Below are 14715 nucleotides of genomic sequence, written 5' to 3' on the forward strand. Positions count from 1 at the left end.
AACAAACAGCGATTCCGTGTTAACACCGGGCACTGCCACTTCCCCTCTGTATGCCCCAGGCACTGTTATCAGACACAATACTTCAAGCAGATCCAAACCATCTATGATTTTTACAAATGCTTACAAAATAATAATAAAGGCAGGGGTAGCCCTGACTGCACCACACAGCTCCCAGCGGGATGCCCCATTAGGTGGAGGCTTGGCAAACTCTGAGAGACATTAACAGTGCACGGAAGATCTACGCTAGGCAACGTATTTTGAATACATTTATACATGGTCTTTAATTTTTTACATTGATAATAACTTCAGCTATCTGGCAGCAGCCTTATCCAGCACAGGCAGATGTGCAAGCATGGACTGGGGAAGTCAAAGGCTAGAACAGTGCCTGTAAAACATGCTACGCAGAATCATTTTCATCTGCATCCTTAGGGAATGTAGACTCAGGAGTTTTGCAAATTTGTTGAAATTATCAGCCCCTGTAAACCTTAATGCTATTTTATTAGTTCACTTTTGTAAGTTTACTTCTGATTTTTTTTCTGTATTAAAAAAACTTTAAAGCAAAATTTTTGTTTCACAAAGGAAAACAATTTCGTAAACGAGACCAACTCCACACATATTCTAACAAGTAAGGAACTTGCAAAAGAAGTGGCCATTATGGTAATTATCAGTGGATGCTACAAATTATCCAGGTGCTGGACATGAAAGTATCGCACCAAAATGTTTTCAGTCGAACTGCCGTTTTATCCTTAGAAGTGATCTGAAAGGTAAAAGGAGGTTAAGCACCCAAATACCTTTGAAGACTTGAACTGAACTCTTAATTTGGGTATCTAACTCCTATTGATTGGGAGCTGATGACAGGACTTTAAAAACCTTTGAAGATCCTGTCTGCCATGCTTTTTAAGTTTCTTTGTCATGAAAAGAAATGACCTTAAAGATTTTCCATTTCTTTCCTTTAAATGATATTAATCCTTCTCTCTTTCAACCAGTATTGTAGTTGGGATTCTTGGAAGATACTTTAAATAATACATGAACAGACTTTTGCATTTTATTAGGGAAGGAAAACTTCTACAAAAGAAAAACAACCACTTTTCTTTTTAAACATAAATTTTACAGCTATTTAAGAGAGGAAAAAAGCCCAACAATTTTTTTCACTGACGGACTATTGCCTCCTTTGAGCCGATGATACACAGAGGGAAGTTTAAACAGGGATGACCTTTTCCCCACGTTTTGTATCCTAAGTATTGTTGCCACATTGGCGAGACACTCCACCTGCCAAAACTTACGCAAAGTGAATATGTTTCACTATATTTTTATTATGCAAAATCACAGCAAATACAATAATGCGTGTTAAAAGAGTAGATGCTGCCACACTAGTTCTTTCACCCAGATTTAACAGAGGAGCAAAATGGTATTCCAATTTATATAGCTATCTTGTAAAATTAGTTGTTAAAACTACTAAAATCAGCAGCCTACCCAATATCATATGTCTGCTATTTTTTCAAAAAAAAGTAAAGTCAGTTGAAGAGGTGACAGAATTTAAAAATGCTTAATAGCACATGCTTTTAAACATTTTGCATGAGATTTTGAAAATCTATGCTTGTAATAGAATCAGGAGACTCTGCACCACACCTTGGGAAAAGATGGATTGAGAAAAGTACTAAATGGCGATTGCGTTACGACTACAACCATGAAATCTGTGGTTAAAGTGTAAAAAGCAAATTCCTTAGAGACAACATAGCAAGAAAGAGCAGACCTTTGATATCCTGCTGAGGAGGGGTCCTTACGATGAATTACAGCCAAAATCAGTAACGTTTTGAAACTTGCTGAGGGCTCTCTGCTCCCATCACTGTAATGACACTGGAGGATGCTCAGCAGTGGTACCCTGTACCAGGTTGGACAACACCTCACTCAATTGTGCCTGAACAACTGAATCAAGAAAGCACTTCAGTGATAACAGGTTCCCCCTGGGAAATTACTAGTTAAGGAGGGATATCAGCACAGGAATTTTAAGATGCATGAGGAACTGCGAAACCGGAGGGCGGGGGACTGATCACAGCCTGTGTGGAAAGGGGAACAATTAGGCTGGAGGAAAGGTGAAAGTTAAAGATCTTGTGAGTTGTCCTTGGGACAATTCTCAGTCTAATTTGGGAATTAAAAGCTAGGACTGGATTAATGACATTGGCTCATTACAAAGTAGGGAATCTCCGTCAATACAGAAGATTATCAAAATACTGAGAAACCAGATCACCTTTTGGGCTGGAGTAACAAAGATGCTAAATTTTATGCTTACAGACCAGAAATAGGCCTTCTCCAAGTGAAGAGCTGTAGGGTTACCAGTTAGAAATGACAGAAAAAAAGGAAGGAAAATTGGACCATATTTGTTGACCTATAAGTAGTTGTAACCTACAAACGGTTATAACAAACCATTTACTGTCACCCTGAATCAAACAAATGTATTATTAGGATGAATTAGGAGAATTGTTTCCAGTAGAGGTAAGGAAACATAACGCCATTGCTGATGTGTCACAGACAAAACCAGAAAGCCTAATGCTAACTGGAACGGGAACCGAGAACGGCTACCAGCATGATGTGACAGGAGGCTGAAAGAGCCAGTACTATTTAACATGGCAAAAACTAAAGCTGTGATTTTGTGACTTCTGGTTAAAAGTGTACTTGCAGCTAACTATCAGGGAGGAAAAAGAGCATGATGTTTAGGATGATAATCAAACTATTACTGGAATTTGAAACAACTTCCTTTTAGGAATAATGAGGTCCAGGAAACCTAGTGATTAAGATGAAATCTGATAAAATAATGGGATTATATCACACAGTCGATGTGACAGTAAAGGCTCACAGACCGGAAGGGACATTCTGGGTCTTGGATCCCTCCATTAGAAATAAAATATCATAAATAGGCTTCTATAAGGGATTGTTTTAAATGAGCTTTTCAGGAAATTGGAAGTGAGGTGCAAATGACCTCAAAGGAAAGAAATTTTTCTATGGGTAGCATGAAGGGAAACTGGTCATGTGGTTTGTGTTATCTCTCTCATCTTACAAAGCCTATGACCTCTTAGAAGAAAGATTATTTTCTTCCTTAATTTATGCATTGTAACTAAGCTTCCTGTTGTATCAACAGTATTTTTTCAATGACTTAGTCAAGTAAAAAGCATATCCCCCCCCAAATTAAGATGCACAAACTATTAAAACCTCCCTCATATCCAGACAGTAACCTGAGCACAGATGCTTTAAAAGGCCAGCAACATGAGGACCCTTTCAAATACAACAGCCGTGGTCCCACTGAGCCACTCTGGAGGGGGAAACGTGGAGTCAAGTGTGCTCAAACCAAGCCTCCTGGCTCTACTTAGCGCTGCAGCTAATAACCCCTTGCCAGTGACAGCAGCGCTGGTAGTCCACTGCTGCCTGCTCACCGAGATGATTTCCACCTCTCCGACATGGGAGCTTGGGACCAAGCCCGGAGCCCTCCCGCCTTGGGATGCTTTTGGTGGCTGGCTGCGTGGCTTGCTGAAGGTGAGATTGCAAGAGGCTGATTTGTTCCGCTGCAGCAATGCAAAGCGTCTGTAAACATGAAGATTATCAACTTAAGCCAGATTTATGGATGCTCCACATTACAAAAAGTTATCAGGATTGTTGCTGGGCCTGGCCCTGGCCCTGATTTTCCATATTACCTCTTAAAACAAATGCATCATGCTCCGAAGACACGAGATTCCCTAACACACACGAAAAACCCCACTTCTCTTCTCATGGAAGTATATAATTCTCAGACTATTAATCCTTAAAAGTTACGCTCCACCTTCTTTTTCATATTTGTGTTACATTTACCACATCAGGGACTGGGTTGTGAGCAAGTTCCAGAGATGTCACTGTAACCTAAGTGCTAAATTTCTCCCAAACCTGCATTAAAAAATCCAACACTGAGCTAAGGTGTCCTGCAGAACCCTAGCTCTGACTTTTCTCTACACACATGCAATGGCAATAGCATAAACATCTTAATTTCATGACCAGGAGCTACTTGTTTGACATGATACAACACTTAATTCAAAGCAAAGTTGACACTGAGAGGATGAGGTAGCTATTCAATATTTTGTTTCATCCTCATCATTCAGTGTGTAGTCCCAAGGTATTACGGAACATCCAAATGTCACCCTCACTACAGAATAATTCATTGTATTATGGACTTTTTTTAAAAAAGAGAATTAAGTAGCTGAAACTGAGGTCTGCCAAATTAGACATCCAAGTTTTATTCCCAGCTTGTGTAACCTCTGAGTAAGGTATGAAGACTTTCAACAAATACTCAGGAGTATAAAGTGAAATAATTGTTTGTCCTGCCTAAACTGACATCGGGCTGAGTGGCAAGGAGCAGGAAAGCAAATATATTGCCCCCCCAAGGCCAAAGCTCACTTTGCTTGGGAAGGGAAGGGAGAGCAGCAGCCACCGCAAGAGGATCCGTTTCATCCACGCCCCATCCAGAAGTCACCTCTGTGTTCGGACTGAAGTGAAGCACGGCACACCACAGCATTTTTTCCTGAGATTTTGGCAACAAGCCCACAGCGAGCTGTCAGTGGAAATCTTCAAAAGGCTGCGACTCACCCGAATAATGAATGGATTTCCAGTAGGCCACAGCAAGCGCCTGTCTGCCTGAGGACTATTCCTCTCCAACAAATTTCAAAATCCTGCTGCAAACCAGGAAGGCACTGGAGCTCCTCAAAAGTAAGGATGCATCACTTAGTTATTTACATAAGCGAAGGCACAAGTCGGTCTAAATCTAGGGATCGCTGCTTCTCTGTCCTCAATAACACCCACCCCAGACCTGTAATTTCACTTTAGAGGTATGAGAAGTTTCCTTTGGGGGGATCAAATTCTTCCTGCTTTTACCTCTGCCTAGCTCTGCGTTCATTTAATGCGTGATTGCCATTAAGCTGGGGACAGCTCCCAGCCCAGGATATTTCTGCTGGAGGTCGATCCAGAATGGTGCAGCCCAGGATAGCAACCAGTTAAATCTGTTCTAATCCCCGCATTCAGAAATGGTGGCTCACAGCGGCTGGCAGGCAGGAACTGAATACAGCAGGCAAGCTCGTATTTCTCTCACCAGGCCAAATTAATAAAAACAAAACCTGATTTCTCCTTCTCGTTCTCTTGTTCTTCCTGCTCCCCAATATTTTTCCTCTTTCAAACAAATTTTTTTTTTTTTTGAGAAGCTTAATGTTTGGCTGCCTTCTGAAGAAACGGGCACAGTGACAGATGAAAGGCCGTATTCATCGCCTAATTCAGAATAGGGAAAAACCGACTGCTGTGCATTTAAGATTCTAACAACCTTGCAATTTTGTATAGCCGTTTTCCCCAACCCGTTCTTTTGAAGAAATCTGCTTTTATTCTGTTAATAACTAACCACAGTTGCAGCAGCATGGATCCGATTAGCAGTTCTTACGCTACAAAGGAGAGGGGGGGGAGGGCTGTGAACAGGGTTGCCAATTTGTCCACCTGGGTCCCCAGGAGAAAGATTAGATGAGGCGCTTGCTCCTTTCTTCCCCACTCGCTCGCTGCTCTGCACTAGACAGACCTCTTCAAAGCTCAGCCACAGACTTCATTTCCCCCCCCCCCAAAGTCTCATTTAACCGCCCCTCCGCGTGTTTTGCACTCTGTGTCACCACAGCCCTCCAAAGCGACGGCGTGAATTGGGATGAGAGGGGCTGGGAGAGGCTGCGGCTGCAGCTTGCCCAGCGCTTTCTCTCACACCTCTACGGGGCCTCTGAATTGCTTTTAGATTTCGTAAATTACATTTTCTTAAATTCGTGCAAACCGTTGGAAAAAAGTGTCTGCGTTCTTCAGGGAACGATCTAAACCCTGTAATCACGCCGTATTTTTTTCCTCTGTCCTTTTAAGCCTTTCATAAAAATCATAGTTTTGCTTGCATTTAGACTGAAGTACAAGATTGCAAAGTGTTGCATGGATTCAGTCATTCGTAATTACTTGGGACACGACATTACATGTTTGTTAATGCAAAAAGCATATGCTTCAGCTAGAGAAAAACAATCTCAATTTCTTTATAAAATGTCAATTAACCAGAATATAAAACTGTAATTGATGCAAGTGCTAAATATCTAAAAGCTCTTAACAAAGAATAGGGTAGCATTTCTTCCCTATATTTGGCTCATTTCTTCCGTCCAGAAATGAAACCTACCCTGCCACACACCTGAAACTTAAAACTTCAGAATTCCATTTAGGGAGTTAATCCAAGTTCCAAAAGGAAGAATTTTTCATTATCAATGCTCATTCTCTAGACTGCGTTTATAACTACGAGAAGAGTTTTTCTCTAAGCTGCTCCTTATTGTCTCTACTATTTTTCAGAGCCTGAGAAGCACAACAAATGTAGAAGACATATACTTCTAGTATTTGCCACCTAATAAAAACCTTAACTCCTAATTTTAACATTGCCAAATTCTAACAAAACCATGTATCAACTTTCATTTACAATATTTGCAGTGTGAAAACATGCAAGATACCAAAGAAAGGGTGAATGTGAACTGAAATTGCTGTGTCTTATCCATATTTCTTTTCCCTGGATCCAGACACAAGTAAGAATTGCTCAGAATAAATATTTACCATCAGGCAGCATTAACTCGAAAGACCAGCAGTGATGGAGTTTCACTCCTCCCTCCTATTCCTGACTCTCTCAAGTTCAGGCAAGCAGGTGGAAATTGGAGCAGCGCTGATATGTGGCATACAGCTATTTTGCTAGTCCTGCCTGCTGCTTCTCATAGCAGCCCATTGCCTGTGATTAACAGGTGTTTTAGTAGCAAAATGTATGTGTGCTCATTAATATTATCCTGAAAAGGAACAAACTCTTAGATAATCCAGTTTTTCTTACTGCGTTATATTGCATATTACACAGGCCCAGTCTCAACGGTTCTTGGGGACGGGGAGAAAAGACCAAGTTGAATGCATAAAGGATAAAAGCACCTTGAGGCAAACCCACTTCCAAAAACCATTTGGTGGGTCTGATCTTCCTGAGGACAAGACCTATCATGCCATATTTCATCTCACCCAACAATGATAAGCTCCAAAGATCGGTGCAGATGCGGAGCAATTCTTCATGTATTTTTAATCAACTAAGAACTTTCATCCGGCGAGCTTCCTCTGCAAGGTCACACACACCACGCACGGCCACGTGCCTCTCATGCAGTTCGCAAACGCCAACTTGCATGTCAGCTTCTGTTTGGAAGGGGGAGTATCAACGTTAGCAACCCCTGGTTATATCATTTATAAACATGCAGATGTGGATTATTAAAGATTAATGCATTTTGGGATTGGTGTCGGCATTCCGTTTGTCTCACGCCGAAACCAATTCTGTTCTTCATTAGTCAACGACAACCCACATCACCCTGTTGTGGAAGAGAAATCAAAGGTGCAAGCGTGAATTGAGAATAAATGATGAAACTGATTACTAAGAAACTTAACGGCTGTAATCAATCAACACATCACAATAATTTGAGTCCACTGCTATCTGGAGATGGAGAACAAACAGAAAAGCTCGCTGTCGGAGTGAGTTGTTCTTTTGCGTTTGCTTTCTAAAAGCCCACTTTGCAATTTGACTTCCATATCTACCCACGGAGCGATGCTGTCAAAGGGCCGTTCAAATCTTTCAAACCACAGCTCAATCTGCATGAATTCTGTCCCTAAGGAGGAGGGAGAATGTCATGCTTTTCATTAATTTTTAAAAAAAATGGTTATCTGGAGGTAGTGGAAATGTTCTTTTTTTTGAGGCTAAATGGCTATTTTCTAGCTGGCCCAGAATTAATTCAAGCCATCTTTGCAATTGTTCAGGTTCCTTCTAAGGAGGGACACACCACGTATCTGTCTAGTCAAGTCTGACACTAACTATGAAGCATGAAGGCTGCTTTAAATATCTCTAATGGCAGTGATACACGGTCCATGGAAAAAACTGAAAACTGCAACAGCTTATCCCATCACAGAAACCAAACCACTTACGACATTTATGCTCTATTTTATCTAGGTATAACAACCATCTGTCAACAACAACAAAAACATACTGACGGAAACGTGAGAGACACTTCCCATTCGCTCATCAATCACTGCTTAGTATTGCAAAGGATGAGGGAGTGAAAGACAACCTTTTAATTTATGATAATACACAAATTAATGCCCTATTTGGCAACACAAAGAAGGAAAGAGAATCTATGTTTGTGTAGCCAAATAATGACAGAATAAAAACCCCCAAACGTTCAAAACCAAATACACACTGTACTAAATTTCTTGACAAAAATCTAAGTGGGTTGAGCAAAAAAGTTAGAAAGAAATGTAGAGGTTAATGATTCAGTGTAAACAATAATTGTCCAAGGATAGCCTTATAGTATACATCTAAACCTAACAACAAACATACCTGTCAAATGTTGGCTGCTGTGGTTAAGTATATTTGGATTTTGTTATGTGAACCAGAGCACATGCATAATTATGCAAAAAATTTTAATTGGATTTCAACAGCCGTCATACTCTAGGTGGATTTGTACCACCACGGGGTTACCGGTGACTCACAGAGCTGAAGAAGTGGCCTGCCGTAGGCGTGCTGCCACGGCGCGCTGGCCGCATGGCAATTGCCGGGATGGTAAAAACAGGCCTGGCAGGAGCCAACGAAGGAGACAAATCAGGTGCGGGGCAGAGGACGGCTGTGGGGATGCGGGTGCTACCAATCTGGCCGTCTGGGTGAGGTTTACAGGAAGCGTTTGCAGGGTGCCGGACGTCCCTCAGGGCCATGCTCCTCAGACCCTGCAGGATGTTCAGGCCATGGGACAAAAATGTTCATCACTGGCTTACACCGCAATTAAACACCGAAACGGAAATGCGTGACCGTGAAATATAAACATTGATAAACCAGATTTTAAGCAAGTGAAAACACTTAAAACTAAACCCCCAAAACTACCCCTAGAAATAACCACCCAAGACACGGTGGTTTTAGTGATTTATTGTTTTTTTATCTGATGCTTAACTTAGAGCCGATGAAAACCAGCAGGTTGATGTCGCTGGAATATGAAACCCTCTGTCATCAGGAAAACCTAACAGGAGGAACTCAAACAGCGTGTCTGTCTCGTTTCATCTCCTGCACCTGTTCCAGGAAGACCACCTCTGCAGAGAAGGACACCTCCCTGATCCCTCTGGCCAGACAGTGACTACAACAGCAGTTTTGATAGTGCCTTTTGTCGCACGGGCTCTCCTCAAGAAACTAGACTGAGACTATTTAGTTATTTCATGAAGCCCTGAGACAACAGATTATTCATCAGTTGTGACCTGGGCTGAATTCTAATAGGTATCACAGGTTAGATGCTCCGTATGCTAGAAGCAATGCCTCCAGCTATATGCCTTACAATTTGCTTATTTTTCGTCAAAAGACAGAAAAACTCTAACTGTTGTTCAAACCCTTCAAAAGAAAGGGTTTTAAACTACTGATATGTGAAACATTTCATTTGTAAGCATTCTAGATTTGCAAAACTGCTGAATAGATGTTTTGTGCGCTAGCAGTGATTAAGAGCATAGCTACGTCAATGGCATTTCGTGTTTTGTTTTTTTTTTCTGGTCCGGATGCCAACGAACAGCATGCATCTTCCTTGCAACAAGCTGTTGCAAGATTTTTGCCTCCGGAGAAGCCAAGGGGGAAATATTGATAGATGTGTTAAAATAATCTTTCTAGACAGGGGGACCATATTCATTTTACAAGGATATAATCCCTGTTCCTGTTTCACAATTATTTTAGGGTATCTGTAAAACTTCAACAAAAAATACAATGTTACAAATTCATTTTCATATGGTAGTCTTCTCTCCCTCAAATAATGTTTGAAAAGACTCCATGCGGTATAACACACCAATAGTGGTGGTCAATGGAGCAAGCATGTGGAATAGCTCAATCCCAAGCAAAAGATTTTTCCAAATTCTTGTTTAAAACAAGATCTGTCCGATCAGCTTGTCTTACTGCAGCCACTTCTGGAAACAGTTCAACTCTTAGGCTTCACCTTTCATAAGGCATTAAAGAAACCATTGCTCCTATTCAGATTTTTGCATTAAAATGTCCTTTTCGACTAGGATAGACTATTGCTCAGTTTTTTTCTTCTCTCAGCATTTTGGTCAGTCTAGTCTATCCATACATTGACTACTAAAATGCACACCAAGGCAAAATTTCCTGTTACAGCTCTCTCCGGGCATCCCATTCCTCTCTTGCTTCTTTTTAGGTGGAGTGCTAGCCGTAATTCTGATGGGTCCTGGACCAGCCAGCTAGCTGATCAATACAGAAGGGGAAGACCTCCAGGTTTGCAGAGAGTAGAGTTGATCATTGAATGGAACAAATCCATTGCTTCATATAATTTCCAGAATTAAAAATGTGGGACTTTTAATCAGAGGAGGGTGCTGACCACCGGTCAGCATTAGTTAAGGTGACTGGCAATAACATTCCTACGTGAGAGTATCCACACATGGATTTCTTCCTGGAAATTATAACTCCAGCTGTATCCAAGCTCCTTGGTGAAAGAAGACATCAACACAATTCTAATAAAAACTACAATGATGCTTAACAGAGTGAAAATAAGCTTGTTTGTTCAGAAAGTAAATGTAATGTCTTAAAAGTGCAAGTCAAAATACTGATCTATGTGAAAAAATACTTTTACATATTTCTAAAGATGGCATTTGCTATTCGTTATTAGTATAGTGTACCTTTCTCTTCTATACAGATAAAAATTGATGCAGAGGTTTAAAAAGAATATAATCTATTAACTTGTACAAAATCTGCTTGCCCATCATGGGTTAAAGGATTCTTGGCCTATCAGCAATCTTCCACAGAACTCTTAATATTAAAAATTTTTGCTGCTTACACCGCAAGGGAGAAAGAGCTGACAAAAGCCTTTGGCCAGTGAGATCAAAATTGGGGATGTGGGGGGGAGGGAGAAAGGGGAGCTTATTTACATTTTTGCTTTGTTAGTAAACTGTAATGGTTAGAGCAGGAGGGGAAAAAAAAAAAAACGGCAGAAAAGTGAAATTAACAGCCACTAAATCTTCTGGCAACAGCAGTGCATTTTGATGATGTGCTGCGTCAGCTTCCACTAATGGTTTAGGGTTGAATCAGGCACAGTTCAAGACCCAAAAGCAGTGCAGGGCATCACATCTCATTCTTTGGAAGAACACGTACCCTAATTATGAAGATAGCTACAAAAAGAAGAGATCAGGATTTCTGGCAAAGCAGAATAATGATGTACTTAACAGGAAATCAGAATGCCATTTTGAATCCCTAAAAATCATAAAAGAGTAGGATTCAGTCCTGTAATGAATGTGCGTCTGAACGAGAAGTGTTACCATTTTGAGAGAAACCTCTTTTTCCAAACAAAACCCACCAAAGTTGCTTTTTCTGCTCTTAGGGGTTAATCTCCCTGCTCTATTCCAGCAATGCGAATGGAAACAAAGGCTGTATATGTGTGTGCCACTTACCACACGAAATATCCGTCCAGTATTTCAGAGAGCACAGGAAGGAAATGCCCACTGAGCTAGGGACGTGCCAATGTCAGTGCTGCCTGTGCCAGTCCGTTCCCGTCAAATTCGCGGCGTGCGGCAGAAAGCAAGGCGGGGCGGCGGGCTTGCGGTGGGGTGGGGAGACAGCTTAAACAGGCAGTGGAAGAGAATCAGCCATTTGGGAGGTTTAACAGGGGGCTGTTTGTTTGTCTGCCCTTTTGATGTTAAATTAGTCGTCAATTTTGTCGCAAGGAAGGAGGCATCGGGAAAAGGATGCTTCTCTTCCAGTAAACCCTGGGAAAGCAACACCTTTATTTTAACGGCCTTCCCACCAAGAACCCCCTGCCACATTTTGGCTTTCCCTAGCCATAGCTATCAGCAACACAACAGCTGCTCATTTTACAATGACTTGCTGGAGAGAGAATGATTGAAAGAGCCAATCTATGTCACATGGAGAAGCTGTGGCACAACATTGCAGGAGGTAATAGGAGAGGAATGAGGTCAGAACAAACAAGGGTAGGGTGAGAACGGAGAGGAAAATAGCAGCAAACAAAATTATTAAAAGCAAGATGCTGTACTACACAATCTATGCTTAAAAACGGCCACAACCTGAACGCTGCAAACAGCCACAGAAATGCAAACGAGCTCTGTGTTACTTTTTCATCGGGTCTCGTGAATATGGCTGATCAAAAAAGCTACCAAAGTCCTCGTAGCGAAGCACAATGGTGGGAATACACTTAGGTGAAGGCACAGTCTAATTCATACAGCCTGAAAGCCCCAGCACCTGGCGGCGTCCCACTAGTCGCAGGGTTTTCAATAGCAGCCTTGCTCGTGTCACTTTGTAGCTTGAGAAACGCAGCAGCAGCAACGCTACCGCAGCTGCCCAGCTCCCCTCTGGAGCGCGCTGTGTCAGCTCACGCCTGGGAGTTCACTTTTAGCAAAAAGAGTTGCAGAGACTGGGAGCTCGCCCACACCGGGGAACCAGTGGCCAGCGATTTTGATTTAGTGCCATTCATAAAAATCCTTCCTGAGGAAGAATTGTTTTTGTGTTACCGCAGCAGACCAGAAAACCACCACGCAAAATGGTGGCACGGTTTGTATGAAGAGGTAATACTTTTCACTAGGCCAGTCACAAAAATGAGCTTTTGGGCTCAGCTGAAGTGATGAAGTGATTCTGACCCTGACCTTTGGGCACACACCCCTTCTATTTTTACCCCACTGAGATCAATTGGTTTCATAAAAGTTATTACTTTCCCCCACACACTGTCCTGTTCCCATCCTTATCTACCAAGGCTACAATAAAGATATTTTCAACATCACAACGTTCCTTCCCTATTCAGCAATCAGGCTGCTAAAATGCCAATCCATTTACTTGCCTGAGTCTGACTGTGGGAAAATGTTACCTTCCAGCAAGGTGGACTATCTGGCTTCACCCAACAACAGGGATGGGCTTCTGTGCCGCATACTGGGAAATAACGCTTCAAGTACAAAGCTACCATACTGCACATAATGCAACTACTCCAGTCCTGCCGCTGTCCCTGCTATTCCTGCCCCACCTGAGCATGTGCTGCCGGTCAGAGCGGCTGGAGAGGGAAGAAGTAACTGCAGGGCACACATGCAGCATCAGGGCTTGACACGCTCAGGCCACATTTAGTATGCAACCTTCCTGCGTGCACTGAGCTTACTCCCCTTTGCTTATCTAGTTTAACCTCTGTATACAAACAGGCAAGTACATTTTACACAGATACCTTTGTATTAAATACCGAAACACACGCTACTCACTGAATTTTAACCTGCATTTGGTTTACAGCATATCTAATGAATAGGCATCACTGGTTTTGTTTCTTTTAACTGAGCTCCATGTTGATTTTTTGTGGTTTTGTCAGCAACTGATGTTATCACTGGGGTAATGTCAGCACTCTCCTACTCTTAGGAATTACCCTAGTATTCAAAATGTCGGAAAATAATAAAAAAACTTCAGCGTCAGAAAGAGAATAAACTCATCTGAAATACCAAATACACATTGCTGCCCGACCCCCTGCAAGTAACGTGCCAGATGGGTGGGGGCAAGGTAAGAACTGGAATTAATGCATGCCTTTTTTTCTTCCGGGTATCTTAACAGATTTCCACAAACTTATGAATGTACATGAATGACCATGTGTCATACTCTGTGTGGCACAAGAGAGCAAGTGGCAAGCATGCCACTGGCATTTCAATTATTACTGGTGGGGCTGGATTCCTACTAACTCATTGACCTTTGTAAATATTAAGAAATATCTCATACAATATTCTGTACTCATGTCCAAAATTACATTATCACAATACAAGGTTGGAAAATCTTTGCCTCATCCTACGGGTCTGAAGCCACCATATAAGTCCAAGAGCCAAACCCAACAAAAATACACAGTCAGAACAAAAAAGGGACCCTGCAAGTAGTAAAGAGTAATATGTGACAGATAGAAGACACACAAACCAAATATAAAAATTAAGATCAAGCAGTTCCATTGATCAATAATAAAGACCTTTATCAAACACACGTGCGGAGTCAAGTTCTGAATTTTGAGCGATCCGAAGGCTTGGCAGCTGAAATTTAGGTGGAATTTTTCCTCTAAGTATGCATTTTTACAGAAAATGCAAGATTCTCAGAAAATAAAAAGAATTTGGAATACAGGAGTATTTATTTGTCTAATAAACCTGTCTATCGGTTTAATTTTGTTTGTTGGCACAAACTTACCTGGAATACTTGCTGGAGAAATGGGACCAGATCTCGACTGGTTGCTTCCAACGGGAGAGCCTACAGGGGAAGGTGACGGGCCCCCAGGGATGCCAGAGAGATGTGGAGAAGCATGAGGGGAGAACGGAGACTGTGCAGGGTTGCTCTGCTCCCCTTGGCTGCTCGTAGAGCCTGACGCGCTAACGGCTGAGCTCAGGGTTGCTTCGGTTCCAGTAGGCAAGTCGTCAATGGATCCAGATAAATCCTGAGGAAAAAGGAAAAAAAAACGTAAGTAGTCGTACGAACTAATACTCAGGCCACAGGACTCGAGAGCTGGCATGGCGATGAGGTCCGTTTGTTTACTTATTGCAGCAGATAACCAGGAGGTTGTCTTTAACGTTGGTTCGTGTAGTTAAATGATGGCAGAAAGCGAGGATGGTATGTACAATTCTCCGCTTAATCTCTAATTCTTTCGAGAA

General features: G+C 41.9%; 1 protein-coding gene across 8 annotated transcripts in view; it reads right to left on the minus strand.

The window, feature by feature from the left end:
• Nucleotides 1-14715, minus strand: part of ARID1B (AT-rich interaction domain 1B) — a 336150-nt gene that overhangs the window by 87211 nt on the left and 234224 nt on the right. For all 8 annotated transcript variants that reach the window (XM_054822466.1, XM_054822470.1, XM_054822463.1 and 5 more), the window contains exon 5: nt 14258-14501. In XM_054822466.1, coding sequence (XP_054678441.1) covers nt 14258-14501 — 244 coding nt within the window. The remainder of the gene's footprint in view (nt 1-14257; nt 14502-14715) is intronic.

The sequence above is a fragment of the Grus americana genome, chromosome 3 (assembly GCF_028858705.1).
Source record: "Grus americana isolate bGruAme1 chromosome 3, bGruAme1.mat, whole genome shotgun sequence".
Taxonomy (NCBI): domain Eukaryota; kingdom Metazoa; phylum Chordata; class Aves; order Gruiformes; family Gruidae; genus Grus; species Grus americana.